The following is an 18269-nucleotide window of genomic DNA, read 5'->3' on the forward strand; positions in this document are numbered from 1 at the left end:
TTATTCCATCCATCAAATTGATAAATCTGATATTATTATTGTTTTGATATTTGGGACAGATTTAGACCTGGCCAAAGGCCGGGTTGGGCCCGGATCCAGCCCGGAACCGGCCCGTTAACCGGGTCAACGGGCCCGACTCGGAACCGGGACCGGACCGGCGGTCCGGTCCCGGTTTTCCCTTAGGAAAACCGGCAACCCGGCGGGTTGAACGGGTCCGACCCGCCGGGTTGGACACGTGGCACCCATCGGGGCGCCAGATGATACGTTGTTATTGATTTCGTCGTTGTCTTGAAAGCAAGGGCTGGCCGTTGGATCTCTCAAAGGCCACGATTTCGTGGTCGTTGATCTCAACGGCCACGATTTTGTGGTCGTTGAAACCCGCCTAACCCGCCGGGTCAATCGGAATTTTTTTTTTTTTTAAAACCTATTTGTTATCTATAAATACCCCCAACCTCCTTTCATTTTGTTTACACAATTCTCTCTTCATTCTCTCTATTCTCAATTCCTTTTAATTTCTTGAATTATAAAAAATATCAAGCTTCGATTATTGGTTTATTGTCAATTGTTGATTTATTTTCATATTTATACAATTACAAATGTTCGGAGCGGGATCAAGTCGTAGGGGTGACAAAGGAAAAGGAAAGGAAAAGAGCATCATACCACCCGAGGTCGAGTATCCTCAATTCAATGTCGATGGATTTGATCTTGAATATTCCGATGATGAAATTCAAGAAATTCGACAAGAGGCGCAACAAAGACAACAAGTTGAACAACAACCACCACCACGTCATCATGCAAGTCAAGAAAGTATAAACGATCCGGCGGCCTCTCAAAGACAAACTCGAGCGGTGCCTCGCCCGACATCCGATATCTTCACCAAACACTTCGACAAGGTGACGCTTCCCTCCGGTGATTTGCAAGCCAAATGCAAATATTGTTCAAAATGTTACAAATTTAAACAAGGAGGTGGTTATGGAACTTTGACGCGGCATATCGAGAAAAATCATCCGGTGTAAATTGGTATTGATTGTGGTCAAACTCAAATTCCGGCATTCTCTTCTCAATCGGGTAATGAATCTCAACTATTTAAATATAACGAAGCTAGATTTAGAGAAGAAACGGCTAAATTTTGTGCGGTTGAACAACTTTCTTTTAGTTTTAGCGATAAATTATCTTTTGAAAATTGGTTTTCTACAAGTGCAAATCCTTCTATTAGACGTATTCCAAGAAATAGTCTCAAACGCACAATGAAAAAGTTAGTAGTTGATCAAAAGAAAGAATTAATTAAGGAATTTTATAGTTTGAATAATAAAGTTTCTTTGTGTTCCGATATTTGGAGTGATCATTGACAAAGTTGTTCATACATGGGTATTACATGTCATTGGATTGATAATAATTGGAATATTCAAAAAAGGTTGCTTGCATATAGATGTTTCAACGAATCACACACGACACAAAATATTTCGCAACTTATATTTATTATTTTAGAAGAATATGGTCTAACTACCAAAGTTTTTTCAATGTCTTTTGATAATGCTAATGCAAATACTTCTAGTATTAGTGAGCTTATTGAAATATGTAAACCATCACTAGGTGGCAAATTTTTTCATATTAGATGCACATGTCATATTTTAAATTTGTGTGTTCAAGATGGGCTAAAAAATTTAGGCACACATATTCAACCAATTAGAAACGCTATTCACTATTTATGGACGCACTTCCAAGTTATGAAGTAATGGGAAAAATTTTGTAGAGTAAATGGTATGAAGCCTAAGCGGTTTGCACGAGACGTTCCAACTCGTTGGAATTCAACATATAAATTGTTATTATCCTCTTTTGAATATAAATATTTATTATGTATATTTTTTCATCAATTTGTTCAAGCTCGTGATATTTATTTGTTTTCAAATCAATGGAACATATGCACTAGTATTTGTGAAATTTTAAAAGTTTTTAATGATGCTAGTGACCAATTATCCGGTGTTTATTATCCTACTTCGCATTTAGTTTTAACACATTGTTGCAACATTGCTTATATTTTTCATGAACATGTTAATTCTAATGATAATGCTTTATCTCAATGTATTCTCGTCATGAAAGCAAAATGGAAAAAAATATGTTTTGCTCATTCCTGAAATTTTTGTATGTGCTTTTGTTTTAGATCCTAGACTTAAATTAGATGGCTTAAGCGATATGTTAACATTATATTATGAATCTTTGGAGCCTATTGCGAAAACGATTCCTTCTATCTCATTGATTTTGTTTAATATTAAAACTCATTTACTTGATATTTATAATGAATATAGCATCAAATATGGTGGACAAATTGTTTCACATGAAACACAATCCACTGCAACTAGTAATGTTACTTCTAAACTTACTAAAGCACAACTTTTATTAAGGGAGCGGACGAAACGTCCACGAGGATCCTCAAGTTCCAGTCAGGAACTTGAGAATTATTTTACCACTACTTTTGATTTTAGTGATACAGATGAGGAAAACTTCGACATTTTGAGATGATGGTCGCAAAAAACACAAATATATCCAATTTTGGCTATAATGGCAAAAGAAATTCTAGCTTGTCCGATTTCAACAGTTGCAGTGGAGCAAACATTTAGTATTGGAGGAAATACATTGGACGAGAGACGTTCTAGCTTAAGGCCGGAAAATTTGGAAGCCCAATGTTTGCTCAATGATTGGTCAAAAGCCGCTACTCGAACACAACATATTCAAAGTGATGAAGAAGACCAAGATGATACCGAAAGAACATCCGGAACTACGACGGGAGGAAATGCGAGTGAAGTAGAATAAAATGTAATAGATTTGTAATATTAAGTCATAAGATATTAAGATGTTGAAATTATAATATATTGTTTAATTAATAAATGTAATAGATTTTTATTATGAAGATATGAAATATTTGATTGAGATTATTTAATGAATATGTCTTATTAAAAATCTGTTTAAAAATTTTAAAAAAATTAAATTTCGAAGGTGCAGCGCTCCAGCACTGCATTGGTAGCGCTGGGGCGCTTCCCCTTTGAATTTAATTCGAAGGTTTAGCGCCCCAGCGTTGCAATTATTATTATTTTTTTAAAATAGCACGGGTTAGCCCGGATCCTGAACCGGCGGTTAACCAGACTCGGACCCGGATCGGAACCGCCGGTTCACCGACCCGGATCGGAACCGGCCATTGGCGGGACGGTTAAGGGTTGACTAAAAGCCAACCCGGACCCAGACCGTGGCCAGGTCTAGGTCTAGACAGATTAACCAACTTTTGGTGCGTAGATGAAACATTTTCACAATTTCAAAAGTATTCTTTAATTACTTCATTTCATATTTTACAAATATATTTTCATTCTTTTATCTTCTGTCATTTTGAAATAGTCATTTCAACATCAGAAATTGATAATTTTAATTAATATTTTTTTTAAAAAAAACATATATTTCCAACCACAGTCCACATTGCATTGAAATATACATTGCTATTCAACTCCAAAAATAAAAATAAAAAAAATGAAAAAATACACTGCTATTTACCTAGTAGATGATCTATGGATAGTGCCTCTGTTTCATAGATCATTGTATAATTAATACTCCCTCCGTCCCAATTATATTGTCCACGTTTTCTTTTTTATTTGTGTCAAATATATAGTCATATATTATATTTAGTAATATTTTTTACACTTCTTTATTAATATACCCCTATTAACTACACCTTGAAAATTGTGCATTCATTTTTTAATACATTGAATAGGGATAAAATAGAAAGTTTATATAAAATTTGTTTTCCCAATCCATTTTTCTTAATCTGTGTGAAAATCCAAAGGAGACAATATATATGGGACGGAGAGAGTACGAAAGTCCATAATATATATGGGACGAAGGGAGTACGAAAGTCCATGTCATTTCAGTCCAAAGGCCCAACATTTAGTTAGAAGCCCAATTCAGTGGGCCCGATAAAATGCACATGACATTGCAAAAAAAAAAAAGAAAAGCCCAAGTGTACTGGTACCACACGACGTCGTAGCTAGGGAAACGAAGGGTTTAGCAAGGGTGAAGATTGGGAGCATAGAGGAACCTCAACGCCAATGAAGCCGGTGGTGGGGATGGTCGTCTCAAACAAAATGCAGAAATCTGTGGTGGTGGCCGTGGATCGGCTCTTCCACCACAAGCTCTACAATCGATACGTGAAGCGAACCTCCAAATTTATGGCGCATGACGAACAAGACCAATGCAACATCGGCGATCGAGTTAGTTTCTCACATTTGGTTTTTCTTGTATCAATTTGAGTCGTTGATTTTGATATGAATGATTGTGTGGATGCAATAATGGTTATTTCGGGTTGTAAATATCGTTGCAGGTGAGGTTGGATCCTTCGAGGCCGCTTAGCAAGCGGAAGCATTGGGTGGTGGCTGAGATTCTTAAGAAAGCTAAGATATACGTGCCTCCGTCGCTTAGTAAGGTCAGGAGTGGGCCTGATGGTTCGAGCAGCAGTGCCTCGTGAGGTGATTATAAATCTCTATTGTCTAAAGTTTGCAGCACTTACTATGTTAGTTAGTGGCTTTATTATTCGATGAGTTTGTGTGAAGAGAGGTAATTTATTGATGCTACTGTTGGCTTTCAATGAATTGTGACGAAAATAAAATTGATTGCACGGTTAGCTTTGAATGTCCAAGTTGGTGAACTAGGCGATAGAGCATATAAATTGAATTTTCAAGGTGCTCTCCGAATGGCTAACATCGAGATGCTAAAAGTTGCTCAAGATTGTGGCACTCATGTAAGAACTTGAGAAAAAAAATGGTACTTGGATTGGTCATGGGATAAGAAACTGGACAGTTCTGTGTCCATTTTTTTTATCAAGAAAAGGCGTTCGTGTGCTTAAAACTATGGTTTTTATGCTATTGAAAAACTATCATTGGAAACATCCTTTTAAATATTGAATATGTTTTACAACCTTGCCACCAATGAGATCATTGGCCTCCTTTCCGTCCATTTGTATCCCTCATTTTCCGTCCATTTGTATCCCTAAGTAACCTCTAAGAGATGGCTTAACACTTAATTCTTAGGCCGTATAGTTTCTCATGTACTGTTAATGAATGGATATTTCTACGCAAAAATGTTGGAAGGCCATTCACATGATCTGGTAAGCACACAATCACTAATGCGATGCCTTGAAGTGTTTAAAGTTATAACATGTACACAAACCGAATTATATGATTCCAAGACACGCAAGATCTACTTCTGAGTACTTGTTAAAAATGGTGCTTTGTATCTTGTTAAACTGATTCTTGTTTGTAATTTTCTATTGAAATCTATTTGCCGTAGGTTAAATCGATACAATCTAATTGCAGTGCATTTGTATTTGCTAGGTGAAATAGACTGTAAGGTTCTGCTCAGCCAAAACGGGCCTACCGCCTGTACAACATATTTGTTATCTTCAGAGGATAAAGACGGCATTCTGTTGGTTATCCAATTACTGATTATACTAGTTTCATTTGGTATAGGACTTTTGGTAGGTTGTTTCTTTTCTAGGCAGTTTCGGTCTGTGCCCTGGATCCGAGTATTAGAGTTTCTGGAAATCGGTCTCAAATACCAAAGGTTGTATAGCCAAGCATTTCTGGGCTTGAATTTATCTGGTTTCAATTGGAAATGATTGTTGTGGTTTCCGAACTATTTTTCTGACTTATCCTTTCATGACATCCTGGTAATGTGCTAAATTGCTGATAAAAAAGAACAATAATATGCTATTGTATGATGTTTTTTGACTTTAAAGCATAAATACACCAACTGTAAATATATTTCCTCTCTCTTGATTTACTTCATGGTGACAATAAACATGAAAAGTAAAATGTTGGTGAAGACCAATGAATTCCAAACCCTCGGGTTTATTATCCTACCAAAATTTTGCTAAAACTACAGCTCTTCCTCAACTTCCTCTCCTTCATGTATCTTCTCACTTCTTCCATCCCAGTCCACTTGCCAGATTCTGCATACACCACACTCAACAAAGTATGATTAGCAGGATTCTCAGGTTGAACACTAACTAGCTTACAAGCTAATGATTCTGCAATATCCAATCTTCCATGAAGTTTACATGCAAAAACCAATGAACTCCAAATCCTTGGGCTAGGTGCCATGGGCATTCTATGAACAACATCGCATGCATTTTCAAGCTTACCAGCTCTTCCAAGAAGGTCAATATAACAAGCGTAATGCTCCATCGTCAAGGAAACATCGGCATCTTTCAAGGCTCGATGAAAAACCATTTGGCCTTCATCTAAAAGTCCAGCATTGTTGCAAGTGGATAAAATGGCAAGATATATCACTTCATCAGCCTTTATTCCACTCTCCTGCATCTCATTAAAGGCTTGCAGAGCCTCATCTGCGTAGCCATAAAGTCCATACGCATGAATTAGAGCACTCCAAGAAACACAATCCCTAGTTGCCATTTCATCAAACACTTGAACAGAATCTTTAAGATCTCCACACTTGGAATACATGTTAATAAGAGCGTTTTGAATGAATAAGTCGGAACCCAAACCCAGTTTCAGAGAGCAACCATGGACTACAAAGCCATCTGGTAAAGATGCTAGATTAGCACATGCAGAAATTACTGCCAATATGGTAACGTTATTTGGTAGAATCCCAATCTTTTGCATTTCATTAAATAGCCTTATAGCTTCTCTAGCACCATCCTTTCTGTGAGAATAGCCTGAGATGATCGCACTCCACATAACGACATTATCTTTACCCGATTTTTCAAATATGAGCTTGCCAAGCTTCAATCCTTCCCCAGATTCACAGTACATATGCAATAGAGTTGATGATAAGTGTGAATCAGAATCAAAACCATGGCCTATAGCGTAGCCATGAATCTCTTTGCCAAGCAATATTGAGTCTAAACCAGCACATGCTGGTAAAATGGTAATCAATGTCACTCTATTGGGCTTCATATGTTGAACTTGCATAGCTCGAAAATAGGTGAACCCAGTGAAATAATCACAAGCATCCATGCATCCCGAAATCATAGAAGTCCAAGAGACCACATTTTTTTCTTCCATTCTGTCGAAAATAAGAAATGCCGCATTCGAATCACCAAACCTCCAATAGAAATCCAGCAATGCAGTGTAAACAAAAACGGACTTCTCTATTCTCTCATCAAGTAATACAAGAGCATGCACAGCCCTTCCTATCCTCCAATTTTCACTCCTAACACATGCCGAAACAACACTAGCAATCAGCTCAGGCTTGGGAACAAAACCATGTGCATACATATCCAAGAACATCTTTAATGCCTCCAAGAAGAGCCCATTTTGAATATATCCATTAATCATCCCATTCCAAGAAATGGTATCTCTACTGGGCATTTCATCGAACACCCTCCGCGCATTCTCCATACCCGAAATCTTGGAATACATCGATATAATGGAATTCGATACAGTAAATTCTGAGCCAAGCCCATTTTTGAGGACGTTGCAGTGGATCTGAAGACCCAAAAACTGGTGAATTTGGGAATGAGCACAAGCTTTGGCGATGGATGGAAAAATGAAAGCTGTGTTTGAGCTTGATTCAAACGGGTGGACGTGTTGTTTGTAGAATGCAACGGCTTGGCCGTATTGTCCTTGCGAGACCAATCGCTTGATTTCAATGTCTGGCCTGTGGGCAGATGCTGTGGCGCCTGGAGTCGTTGAAATCAAACGTTTAATGTTTTTGAAGTGGTAGCATTCCCTTTGTCTCAACATTCTTGTGCCATGGTGTAATAAATCGATATAAATATTTTCTCTTTATTTTCGTGGAAACAACTTGACAATTCGTTTCAAACTTCAGAAGTCGTGTTTCGTTTATTGGTAAAATTTCTACTCAAGCATATGCGTTAACACAGTTTATTATCATACAAATGACCAATAATAACTCATTGTAACTTTAAACTTTATTTTTTTCCGCAACAATTATAAGCTGTAAGAAAATTTGAAGGGCACTTGATAAATTTTCCTGTGCTTATGATTATTAGTTAATACGGTATATTTAATTTTATAGTCATCACTCCTCATTCCATGGGTTACTCCTCTTCTCCTCCCTAATATTGGTCACAGCCTTCCACACCACACTGTTACACTTCAAACCGGAACCAAAAGCCAATTGCCATATCCTGTCACCATTTTTAACCTTACCTTTTGCTTCCAAATAGGCCAATTCATACCAAATACTACTACTAGAGGTGTTCCCGAATCGTTCCAACGTCTTTCTTGACGCTTCCATGTACTCATCCGTGAGGTCCAAGTTCTTCTGTATCTCATCAAGAACTTTCTTGCTCGTGGGGAGGATGCATACGTGCTCGAACGCGAGCTTGTAGTCGGGGATGTAGGGCTTGGAGGTGGATTTTTTCTTGAAAATGAGGGATTTGAAGAAGTGGAATTGCTCGGAGACGGGGAGAACTAGAGGGCCTAATGTGGTGATATTGGCCTTGAGTGCTTGGCCACCTATTTCTATGATGTCTTTGCTCACTGAGAGGCCTTGTTTGCCTTGTGAATCTTCCTTGATTTGTATGCTTTTGAAGCTTCTAGCGTCCATTCCTTTGTGGGTTCTAACCAACTGCAAAACAATTTTATGCCCTTTCAAGAACGAAAAATTATCATGACAAGAGTATTGGAATGAGTTCATGTACCTGTTTTAACTGATACTTGGCGCGCCACCGATCACGGCGGCGGTTGGAGAGCAAAACAGCGGCGGCCCCCATGCGGAGGAAGCAATTTGGGAGCACCATATCCAATTCATTCCCACCATACCAAGTAAACCTGATAACTTCAGTACTCACCACCAATGCATTTGACCCAGGATACGCATTCAAAAGATCGTTCGCCAGGTCCACGGCGGTGATCCCAGCGGCGCAGCCCATGCCTCCGATATTGAAGCTCTGGATTCCCAGGCCAAGCTTGTAGTGGTTGATAAGCATGGCGGAGAGCGAAGGGGTTGTGTTGAGAACCCCACAGTTGACAATAAGTATCTTGATATTTTTCAGACGGAGGCCCGTGGCGGCAATGAGCTCGTCCACCGCCCCAAACATCATCGCCGCCGCCTCTTCCCGGCCGCCCTTCAACTCTTTCTCGTAGTCAGGCTGAAACACTACCCGGGGAAGGTACGTTTCGTCGCCGAGGCCGGAGTTCTTAAGGACACGCTGCTGGAATTGGATGGCAGCGTCGTTGAATTGGCCTGATTTCTTGGCTAATTCTATGAACTCATCTTTCGTGATCTGCGTCATGTGATTCATTATCCATTATAAGTTTACTGATCAACGCAATGCAGATAATTTTCATGTATTTAAGAGATCATGTTGAGTTTTGGGAATTTGTTGATTGAAATGATGAAACATCGTGTCTGAAAAATGAACAGTGAAACAAAATATGTATGCATACCTTAAGTTCATTTGGTGGTCGGCAACATGCAAAGTCAACCAAATAAGTGGTACGAGGAGTCAAATCAAGATACACATACACAACCGAACACAAGAATCCCATGTAAAGAAGTGCCTTCCCAACTTCAAATTTCAAGTGAAAATCATCCCAACGTAGCTTCCCACTTAGTGTACCCATTAACACAACAAAAACAGGCGCCACCACGAAGCAAAACCCAATTCCATGGTTAATAAGGTAACCATAGCCAAGTCTCACGTATTTCAAATTCACACTGCTGAGGAAATCCGGCAGGCCGCGTCGAACCCTTATGGAGAAACTTGGTGAACCCGCGTATGGACCCGAGTCCTCGACGCCCCGGTTCACGATTTCAGGCGAAAGGTACTCCCTTCTGCTCGCCATGAAGAGGAGGGAGAACGTCTTTGTTAGATCAATGGACCTCAGAAAAATGTGTATTTGGAAGGGTAATAAAAAAAGGGAAAAATTTATGTTCCAGATGATATATATATATTCTAATCTCATAAAAAATGTATTAATTTAGTAAATGCCTCGCGTTTAATAACAACACTTGTGGTTTACTTGAAATAGTGAGAAAGATATTGAAAACTGAAAAAAATGTTGAAGTTGTCCATCGTGAGGTATAACTGAATGAGAGGGGCTTTTGGCATGAAGCCTTGAAATCTGCTGGTGAGTAGGCATGCACGATACGTTTTGTGCTCATATTTATTCATTGAATTATTATTATTATCTCTCAAATATACAAATGGAAGAAAATGAAATGCATATCAAATTCCAACAAATGATTATTATGCAGAGAAAACTAAATTCTCAGGCAAAAAGTCTTCCTTCTTTCATGGATTACAAGAAACCAAAATCCTAACATGAAAAAGATTATTGTGCAGTGCTAACAATGTTGTCTGATAGACCTCTTCCTTTGGTCTCAAATTTGAAAAACAGAACACAAATTCCGGAAATAACTATTACAATACCGAACATAACAACAGCAGCAGTTTGATGACATCCTCTGACCAAACCTACAGCCACGAGTGGACATATCATTCCACCAATTCTTCCCATTGAGGTTGCCAGTCCTGAGCCACTGGCCCTTACACATGTTGGATACACCTATCATCATAGTTAACCCCAAAGGAAACAACAACAGATCTTCATTTCATCATTTTCGGGATAAATGGATGTGATGCCGAGTGTGCGTTGTGTGAACGTCTTCATAAGATCAAGCAAGCAACTCGTGTGTAAAACGAGGATAGAAGTCAAGTAGTTGTCAGTGGAGTTTATAGTGTTGAAGTCCCATTTGAGTGATCCTGGTGCATGTGTGACAGTTTATATGTATATCATATGGTTGTAACGTAAGACAGAGTAGCCAAAGTGCGGAATTGCTTGAGAACGATGCTACATAATTGAGCCGAGCTACTTGAGCAACTAACCATAAATTAGCTATTTTAGCTAGATTCGTTTTTATTTCTTTCATTCACTTCATTTGATCTACTTTAGTTAAATCACTATTATATCTTGGTATTTTCATGCCATAATCTTTTTCTGAATCAAAATTTTAAGCGGGATAGGGTGGTCATTTTTAAAGTGTGAGATTTTTGAATTCGAGTTAAGAACTCAATTAACACATGGATTTAAGTAACGGTGGTACTCAAAGATGAGCATTTGTCGAGCTTAAGTAGTGCTATGGCATTTAGCATAGAGCTAGCGAGTCATATCAAGTTGAACTCAAGGATAGCATTACTACTTAGGCTCGATTCGAATCCTTTAGACTCATGATAAGACAGAAGGATATTGCAATTTACCTCCTTTGCATAGATGGTTAAGGTGGAAAACGCTGCAAAAAGGAACATTCGAGTACCAAATAGCAATGCCGTTGTTACAACCTGATTCTGATGGGAAGCCAATGGTAGGATTAGAATGAGCCCAAAAATGGTCAAAATTTCCATGGTGAGCTTGCGGCCTATTCTATCCACAAGAACTGTTGCGATAAGAAACCCTGGAAATTCTGCAAATCGATACACAAGAAAATAAAGTTGAGCTGGAGAGGAGTCCCATGGGCAAAACTGTGAATCAAGTTGAGTCTGATAATAGTACTACTGGAGTATATTTGAGCTCAACTCAGTTCATGTGCAATTAATCTCAAACATTTTGTCCACAATTTCAATTTTGAAAAAATAGCTAATAATTTACATACATAGAAGAGCAAGGTTACCTGCTAAACAAGCTATAAAAACACTAACATAGAGGGTAGCATCCTTTGAAACTTCCAAATTATTAGTCTTCGATGCGCACTCATTGCTTCCGCTGCTCAATGCAGATGTCATGAGCACAACTCCGTAGTAAGCAAATGTGAACGTGAAATGCAGAATCCATAATAGAAGAGTGGTCCCCCGCAGATCAGATGAAAGGAGTTCGAACATGGATTTAAGGAATGTCGTCTTTTTAATCGAGGATGAGAGAAGGGTTACTTGCGAAGTAGAATCATCTTCGTCTATAACCATCTCTTGATCAGATACAAGACAACCAGTTGGGAGTTTTTTGTGGTTGATAAGAGCGATTTTCTCCAAAATTCTTAACGTTTCGTTTGTTTTGCCTTTCATGTGCAAGTATCTTGGAGATTCTGGAATGAAATTGGATAATACGAGTGCTATTAGAGATGGTAAGGCAGAGAGAGCAAGTAGCCATCTCCACCCCAATCTTGGCATGATAATCTGCACCCAAAAAAACAGTATTTAAATTGTATGTATAACAACATAAAAATAAATATGAAATGGATTGATTTGGCAATTGGCATACCCAAGCAATTGAGGCTTCAAACACTTCACCAAGAATCCAGAAAATCAGCAGACTTAGCATCCAAGCACCTCTGTTACTACTTGGTATGAATTCAAGTAACCAAGATCCGAAAACATGTCCACCCGCAACAGCGAATCCAAGCAAACACCGGAGCACAAGTAGCGACCCGTAATTGGGGGAAAATGAACTTAGAAATCCAGCTCCAACTGTTACTGCGGCTATGCATCGAAGACCCATTCTGTAAAGAGCAGAATAAAGGTCATTTTAGAACAGAATAAGTAGGAAATTAATAAGAATATTGAACAAATGGAAGTAATTCACCCTGACAGAAATCTGGCAGACTCTAATAAAGAGAGAACGAAAAGTAAACGCAATCCAATTTCTTCAACAAGATTTAACTAAGCTAAAAAATGTGGCCATCAGTTGCTGTGCTTTGAATTTTTTGGAGAATACTGTATGCATAAAAGAAATGGTTGATTCAAAGTATTTTATAATTCAACTCAGTCGAAGCTAAAAGTAACGAATAGGGTCCGAACAACAAGAAGAGAGATGGAAAAAGAAACATGAAGTATCGAGCACGATGTTGTTAGAATAAACAGTGACAATGTTGCTCGCCAACAGAGCATGCCCCCGACTGAACCCCCAAAATTTGAATGACAAAACAAATCTATATATATAATAAGGTATCGGTGTCTACTTATATATGCAAAAAAAGACTTTAAGAATGTAATGCAGGAATCACTGCTGTTGGATATTATCAATTCAAGTTGCTGTCATTGAAAAGAAAGCAGGGGTGTGTGCAGATATTGGGGAGCGAGATTGAGATTGTAAATGAATTTTGAGTGCCGGCACTTTCAACTTTTTTTCACAAAAATCAAGTACAAAATTTCCAGAGCATGAATCTGAGGAGTGATGGTCTCACTCCACAGCTGGATTCGCCCCTGGAAACAATGGTAAGTTTCATTCTTTAAAACAGAAGATAAAATGCTTCTAAAGTTAATATAAGAAATTCCCAGAAATGTCTACCTTCTCCCATAGCTATCAGATAAAAATCCCCAGAAATAAGCTCCGATCAGCATCCCAGCGAAAACAGCAGTCGAAAGAAGGCTCTCTTCAGTGGGAGAAAGTGACCACTCAGACTTGACTGCTGGACCAATAAAGGACAGCAGATTCATCTCCATGGCCTCTGAAAACCAACCGACGCCGGCGAAAACCAGAGCCAGACTTTGAAAATTCCCGAATCCCACCTCAGAAAGTGCTTCATCTAGTGTGTATACATTGTTTTGATTTTCCATTTTTGGGAAGAATTCTCAATTTCCAGTGGCTGCCTGGGCAGAACATTAGTCCTTCATCAACATACAGCCAAATAGTAGAAAAAAGAAAATGGACCGTAGTCCGTACAAAGTTTTCATCATAATTTTTTTTTTGTTTCGATTTGATCTTTTTAAGTTGATGATCAACAGAAGAATGTGTTGAAATGGTGAAAAGGCGGTGACTTGGTATCCATCAAATTTTGATATTTGGGGCCGTGTTGGAAGCAGAATCCGATCAATAATCAATTTTCAATACCAAAATCAAGAAAATTTCAGTCCCAAGAAAACAAAGTGAAATTAAAATAAAATAATTTGAAAGAAAGAAACCAACCTTTTTAAAGCCTACAGGTTTGGAATTGACATTGGAGTTGGTGAGTTGCAGTGACAGGAAGATTTTATTGGGATGATTAATGAACCTTTGCAAACCAGTCAATCTTCCACATGCTTTTATATATTACAATTTTATATATTAAATATTTTTTTTAAAATTTTAAAGTGCTTTAAAATATGAACTTGATTTGTATATTTTAATGTGCTTACTTTTTATAATGTTTTGATGTACTTTAATTAATAAAAAATTCTTAATTATATTATGCGCTTGGTTACAGTATGATGCAATCAACCTAGGTATAATATATGAAATATAATTTAATTTTCTAAATTTTATTTTGTAAATAATTTCTAGTTACATAGCGTATCAAGAATTAAAACAAGGTATCAAAACTTCAAATATTGATTTAGTGGTTAGTTACCTTTTAATTTCAAAAACAGTAATGCTTAAAGAGTGAGTTAAACTCGAAGCAGCTCATAGTTGTGACTTGTGAGAATATAATATAATCATTTGGTTTTAACTTAGTTTTGAATATTCTAAAACATATTCGTATTCAAACTTGAGAGCTACAAGCCGACAACATAAAAAACTACAATTAATGTATTTTTATCAAGCAATTATTTATTAATTAGCAGTAAAATCAATTCACACACGCATATATAATTATATATTTTACAGACATATTTTAGTCACAAAATTTTCAATAAAGTTAATGGCTAAATAAAACTAACTTGCCATAATTTTTTAGCATAATATCATTAATTCATATGGTATATGGTAATAATATATAATTACGCTTTCTTTTCAACTTGAAAGAAAATGATATGTCATCATTAAAATATGACTCCACGAATACATTGGACGATACACATTTATTCATAAATGTTAGATCTATATTTTTTCAGTGGTCCATGCATTATTTAGATGAAATGTTGTACAAAGTGTAGCACAAAAACGCGCTTTCATGTGAAAGCGTTTCGCAATCGCAACTGAACAGAAATTAATCAGTAGCATCTAACTTTGTACAATTTCGACATTATGTCATTATTATGTGAACGTTTCGGAAAATGTCATTTTCTCGGTTTTGACTCACCATTCTTTTTTAAATGAAACAAAATCATTATCTTTTCCCCCTATTTTTAAATGGTGGTTGGATTATTAAATGAAAACGTGGTTGGATTAATAAATGAAAACGTGGGTAGGAAATGAGAAACGACTTATGGGCTACGAATAATCCTTTGACCATACAGCAAAATCACTTTTACACTACATTCACTCGATTCAATATTTTCTTTGCCTACTCACTCTCCTTTGACTTCTCCCTTTTCTTGCGGGCAGTTAAAGTTGCTTTCATCTTCGCCCACTCTTTCATCGAAGCAGCACTTCTCATGAAAGGGCAAGTGTGGCTTATAACGATGTCCGGTACTGGTACTGGCACTGGCACCCGTGCAGGTACTTTTTTAGTTGCTGGAAACGCGAGCCAGTCTGCATTTTCTTGTTCATCTAGACTCGTGTCATTCTGCACCTTGGTTAAAGCATCCAAATTCGTGATTCTTGGAATTTCAGGTGCAATGAAGGTATCACTGTCGGCTGTTTCCCTGGGTTTGGGGATATCTCCAACAAGATGATTTCGATTGTCGGGGACTGGTTTTTGCTGGTTTTTGTTTGTTGAACTCGAACCGTCATTCCCATATGATTGTTGAGATTCTTGGTTTTCTGAAGGAGCGACGACAGGTAAAATTTGTGCAAGATTGAATGACCTGTTAGTCGTGTCTCCAACCAGTTGTAACCATGATGATTTTTTAAGCCATGCGGCACCCCTGGATGATCTCATATCATCAACATCGCTCAGTTTAATGGGTTGAATATCAGGAGCTTTCTTGGATTCTTTGTCAGTGGATCTCATATCTTCAACATCGCTCAGTTTAATGGGTTGAATATCCGGAACTTTCTCTGATTCTTTGTCAGTGCTGGATCTCATATCTTCAACATCGCCCAACTTAATTGGTTGAATATCAGGAGCTCTCTCCGATTCTTCGTCAGTTCTGGATTTCATATCTTCAACATCCCTCAGTTTAATGGGTTGAATATCAGGAACCTTTCCCGATTCTTTGTCAGTGCTTGACCGGTTACGCGTTTCCTTCTTGCTCGAGGATGCAACTTCCTGACCATGGTTCGTCAAAATATCTGACATGTGGAAAGTAGCACTTCCCTTCTGATTAACCAGATCTCTCCATGCTGGCTTTTTCGATAATGCCACACCATCGGTCAACTGTGCACCTGATTTGATTTCTGCTGGTCGAGCAGTCACATAAATCCGTAAATCACTGATGCGGTCTTGAGGAACCTGCTTTCGCATCTTTCTTTTATCAGGGGACGTAACATATGCATCATCCATGGATACAGATGCTTTCCTCTTTTTGTCAAACACATGCATCGATTTTTTTATTCCAAGCAATTCATGTTCCTGTCTCAGAGAAACTCCATTACGTGGGTGGGAAATTACGTTAATCACAAGGCCATCTTCATCACTCACTTGATCATCCTCATAGCCACACACTTGCACACCATCAACCGAGCTAATAGAAGTATATGTTTTCTCAGTAAAATCAATCACATTAGAAACTGACTTTGCACGGTTCTCCCTCTCCAAGAACTTGTTCAACACGGACTTCACCATGCTAAGCTCTTCCTCATTCACCCCACAAGTTTCTGTGTCAATATCGGTTCCAAACTTTTTCTCAACCAATTTGAGAGGCACAGAATGCTCCTCACAATCACAAAAGTGGATAGGGAGGGGAGGAACTTCAACACGTTGGAAACTATATTTGTGCTTTCCCGACCCTTTGAGAGGCAGAGGTTTTATCTTCAAAACAGGACATGACGCATCAGCGATATTATATGATAAAATCAGAACAAAGATAAACTAGTGATTTAAATGAAAAAGGCATGTGATTCAAATTATTTATAAAAAAAAACACCTTTCTCAATTTGGGGAAATAAATCCGGAGATGCATTTGTTCAATGTCTAAGTTTTTCTTGGTTGTCTGCGAAGTATGCATGTTTGCATCAGCACAAACTTTCTGATCTGGCAACTTTTTCTCAAGATCAGTATCTTCTGTCCATTCACGCCTCAAACGAAAAAGATAGTGTTCTTTGGCCTTCTCGAGTTTAAGCCTCCCCCCTTTCCACATACACCCATTATACTGCATAATTTATTCATCCAACGGGAAATGAAGCACAACTCTATGGCAAGTGAGACATTGAAATCTAACAATTTGGTATGGGAAGTAAAAACAAGGTTAAAACCATAAGTTTAAGTCTTCACTCAAATTTAAGTTAAGCCTTCGCTCAAATTTACAACAATCTTTTTTTCTGAAAAATATTGACTCATATCTTTCTGAAACTGCCAAAAAAAAAAAAAAATGTTCTTCCCTACTTAAGATTGCATAGAGCTTCCTAAAACTCAATTATTACAATATTTTCTGAACTTCCTCATCAATCATAGCCTAGCAGTAGCAGAACTTTCTACCTATTCACATAAGAAACGTACTTCTTTATAAAGGCACAAGGTTCTTGCTTTCTTAACCAAAGTACTTCTTTATAAAGGCTCAAGGTTCTTGCTTTCTTAACCAGGAGAATTGATTAATGGTGCTCTCATTAAGACTCTAGACGAGGCCAAGGGTGAACCAATAACTAATTACCTTCCATAATTTGTCATTGAAACATGTATTCCTGATATAAATGAGCTAGTCGAATATTCCCCGTTCGGCCTAAACACGATAAATTCAAAACAAATCCAAGGGCGAACCCTTGAAATTTCATGAAAAGATTCAAGTTTTGCTCAGCTAAGCATATTAAAAGACTGAAATGTAACGTCCCCTGTTCATGAATCACCATTCACAGGCAGGCATACATGAACATAACAAGAGCGAGAGGCAGAAAGAAACCGTGCTGAATAGCTTGGCGAGCCCCTTCTCGGAGGCGGGAACGAAATCTAGGTAGGCGAAGCTGCGACCTTTGTTGCGAATAATTTCAACAGATTCCACTGTACCTAAAACCGGTGAACTGAAAATCTTTCTCAAATCACCTTCCGTTACAGTAGCTCCCAATCCTCCTATATAAATCCTCATCTTCTCCTTGTGTTTAATCAAAATTCAATCATCCAACCTAAAAATGCAGCCCCCAAATTTTCGTGAAAACCCTAAACCTTTAATTTGACGGGGAACATAGATGGGCCAAATGTCAACTAATCCATGAAACTGTGGGCCAATCTTAAAATATAAATGGGCCTCGATACTGGGTCGGTTTACTTAATGCTACGAAATCAACTGGTTCAGTAGCAAGGCCTTCTCTGTATACTATTTTCATGTCTGATTAACAAAAATATCATAAAAAAGT

General features: G+C 37.9%; 5 protein-coding genes across 9 annotated transcripts; 1 reads left to right on the forward strand and 4 right to left on the reverse strand.

Moving 5' to 3' along the window:
* The first annotated feature begins 4017 nt into the window (after positions 1 to 4017).
* LOC140873016 (uncharacterized) lies at positions 4018 to 5669 on the forward strand. The gene is made up of 3 exons (XM_073275978.1): positions 4018 to 4253; positions 4364 to 4508; positions 5373 to 5669. Exons 1-2 carry the CDS (start codon positions 4092 to 4094, stop codon positions 4505 to 4507), a joined length of 306 nt encoding a protein of 101 aa, XP_073132079.1. The 5' UTR covers positions 4018 to 4091; the 3' UTR covers position 4508; positions 5373 to 5669.
* Positions 5670 to 5791: 122 nt separating this feature from the next.
* On the reverse strand, positions 5792 to 7764 carry LOC140873013 (pentatricopeptide repeat-containing protein At4g31070, mitochondrial-like). 2 transcript variants are annotated; one of them, XM_073275973.1, is made up of 2 exons: positions 6182 to 7764; positions 5792 to 5989 (listed from the first exon to the last, which is right to left on the reverse strand). In XM_073275973.1, the coding sequence occupies exons 1-2, from the start codon at positions 7743 to 7745 to the stop codon at positions 5892 to 5894; spliced, it is 1662 nt and encodes a 553-aa protein (XP_073132074.1). In that variant the 5' UTR covers positions 7746 to 7764; the 3' UTR covers positions 5792 to 5891. The 2 variants fall into 2 exon arrangements, with proteins under 2 accessions (XP_073132074.1, XP_073132073.1); XM_073275972.1 differs by having other exon boundaries at positions 5792 to 7764.
* Positions 7765 to 7907: 143 nt separating this feature from the next.
* On the reverse strand, positions 7908 to 9996 carry LOC140873014 (3-ketoacyl-CoA synthase 15-like). Its single transcript, XM_073275974.1, has 3 exons — positions 9417 to 9996; positions 8669 to 9253; positions 7908 to 8595 (listed from the first exon to the last, which is right to left on the reverse strand). Exons 1-3 carry the CDS (start codon positions 9933 to 9935, stop codon positions 8044 to 8046), a joined length of 1656 nt encoding a protein of 551 aa, XP_073132075.1. The 5' UTR covers positions 9936 to 9996; the 3' UTR covers positions 7908 to 8043.
* Positions 9997 to 10200: 204 nt separating this feature from the next.
* Positions 10201 to 13936, reverse strand: LOC140873015 (organic cation/carnitine transporter 7-like). 3 transcript variants are annotated; one of them, XM_073275975.1, is made up of 6 exons: positions 13869 to 13936; positions 13251 to 13552; positions 12225 to 12462; positions 11641 to 12139; positions 11231 to 11433; positions 10201 to 10538 (listed from the first exon to the last, which is right to left on the reverse strand). In XM_073275975.1, the coding sequence occupies exons 2-6, from the start codon at positions 13517 to 13519 to the stop codon at positions 10305 to 10307; spliced, it is 1443 nt and encodes a 480-aa protein (XP_073132076.1). In that variant the 5' UTR covers positions 13520 to 13552; positions 13869 to 13936; the 3' UTR covers positions 10201 to 10304. The 3 variants fall into 3 exon arrangements, with proteins under 3 accessions (XP_073132076.1, XP_073132077.1, XP_073132078.1); XM_073275976.1 differs by having other exon boundaries at positions 13251 to 13548; positions 13869 to 13929; XM_073275977.1 differs by lacking the exon at positions 13869 to 13936 and having other exon boundaries at positions 10399 to 10735; positions 13251 to 13829.
* A 1131-nt stretch (positions 13937 to 15067) lies between these two features.
* On the reverse strand, positions 15068 to 18065 carry LOC140873131 (uncharacterized). 2 transcript variants are annotated; one of them, XM_073276111.1, is made up of 3 exons: positions 17819 to 18065; positions 16850 to 17074; positions 15068 to 16734 (listed from the first exon to the last, which is right to left on the reverse strand). In XM_073276111.1, exons 1-3 carry the CDS (start codon positions 17999 to 18001, stop codon positions 15166 to 15168), a joined length of 1977 nt encoding a protein of 658 aa, XP_073132212.1. In that variant the 5' UTR covers positions 18002 to 18065; the 3' UTR covers positions 15068 to 15165. The 2 variants fall into 2 exon arrangements, with proteins under 2 accessions (XP_073132212.1, XP_073132213.1); XM_073276112.1 differs by having other exon boundaries at positions 17573 to 17959.
* Positions 18066 to 18269: the final 204 nt, after the last annotated feature.

The sequence above is a fragment of the Henckelia pumila genome, unplaced genomic scaffold (genome assembly GCF_033568475.1).
Source record: "Henckelia pumila isolate YLH828 unplaced genomic scaffold, ASM3356847v2 CTG_525:::fragment_3, whole genome shotgun sequence".
NCBI lineage: Eukaryota > Viridiplantae > Streptophyta > Magnoliopsida > Lamiales > Gesneriaceae > Henckelia > Henckelia pumila.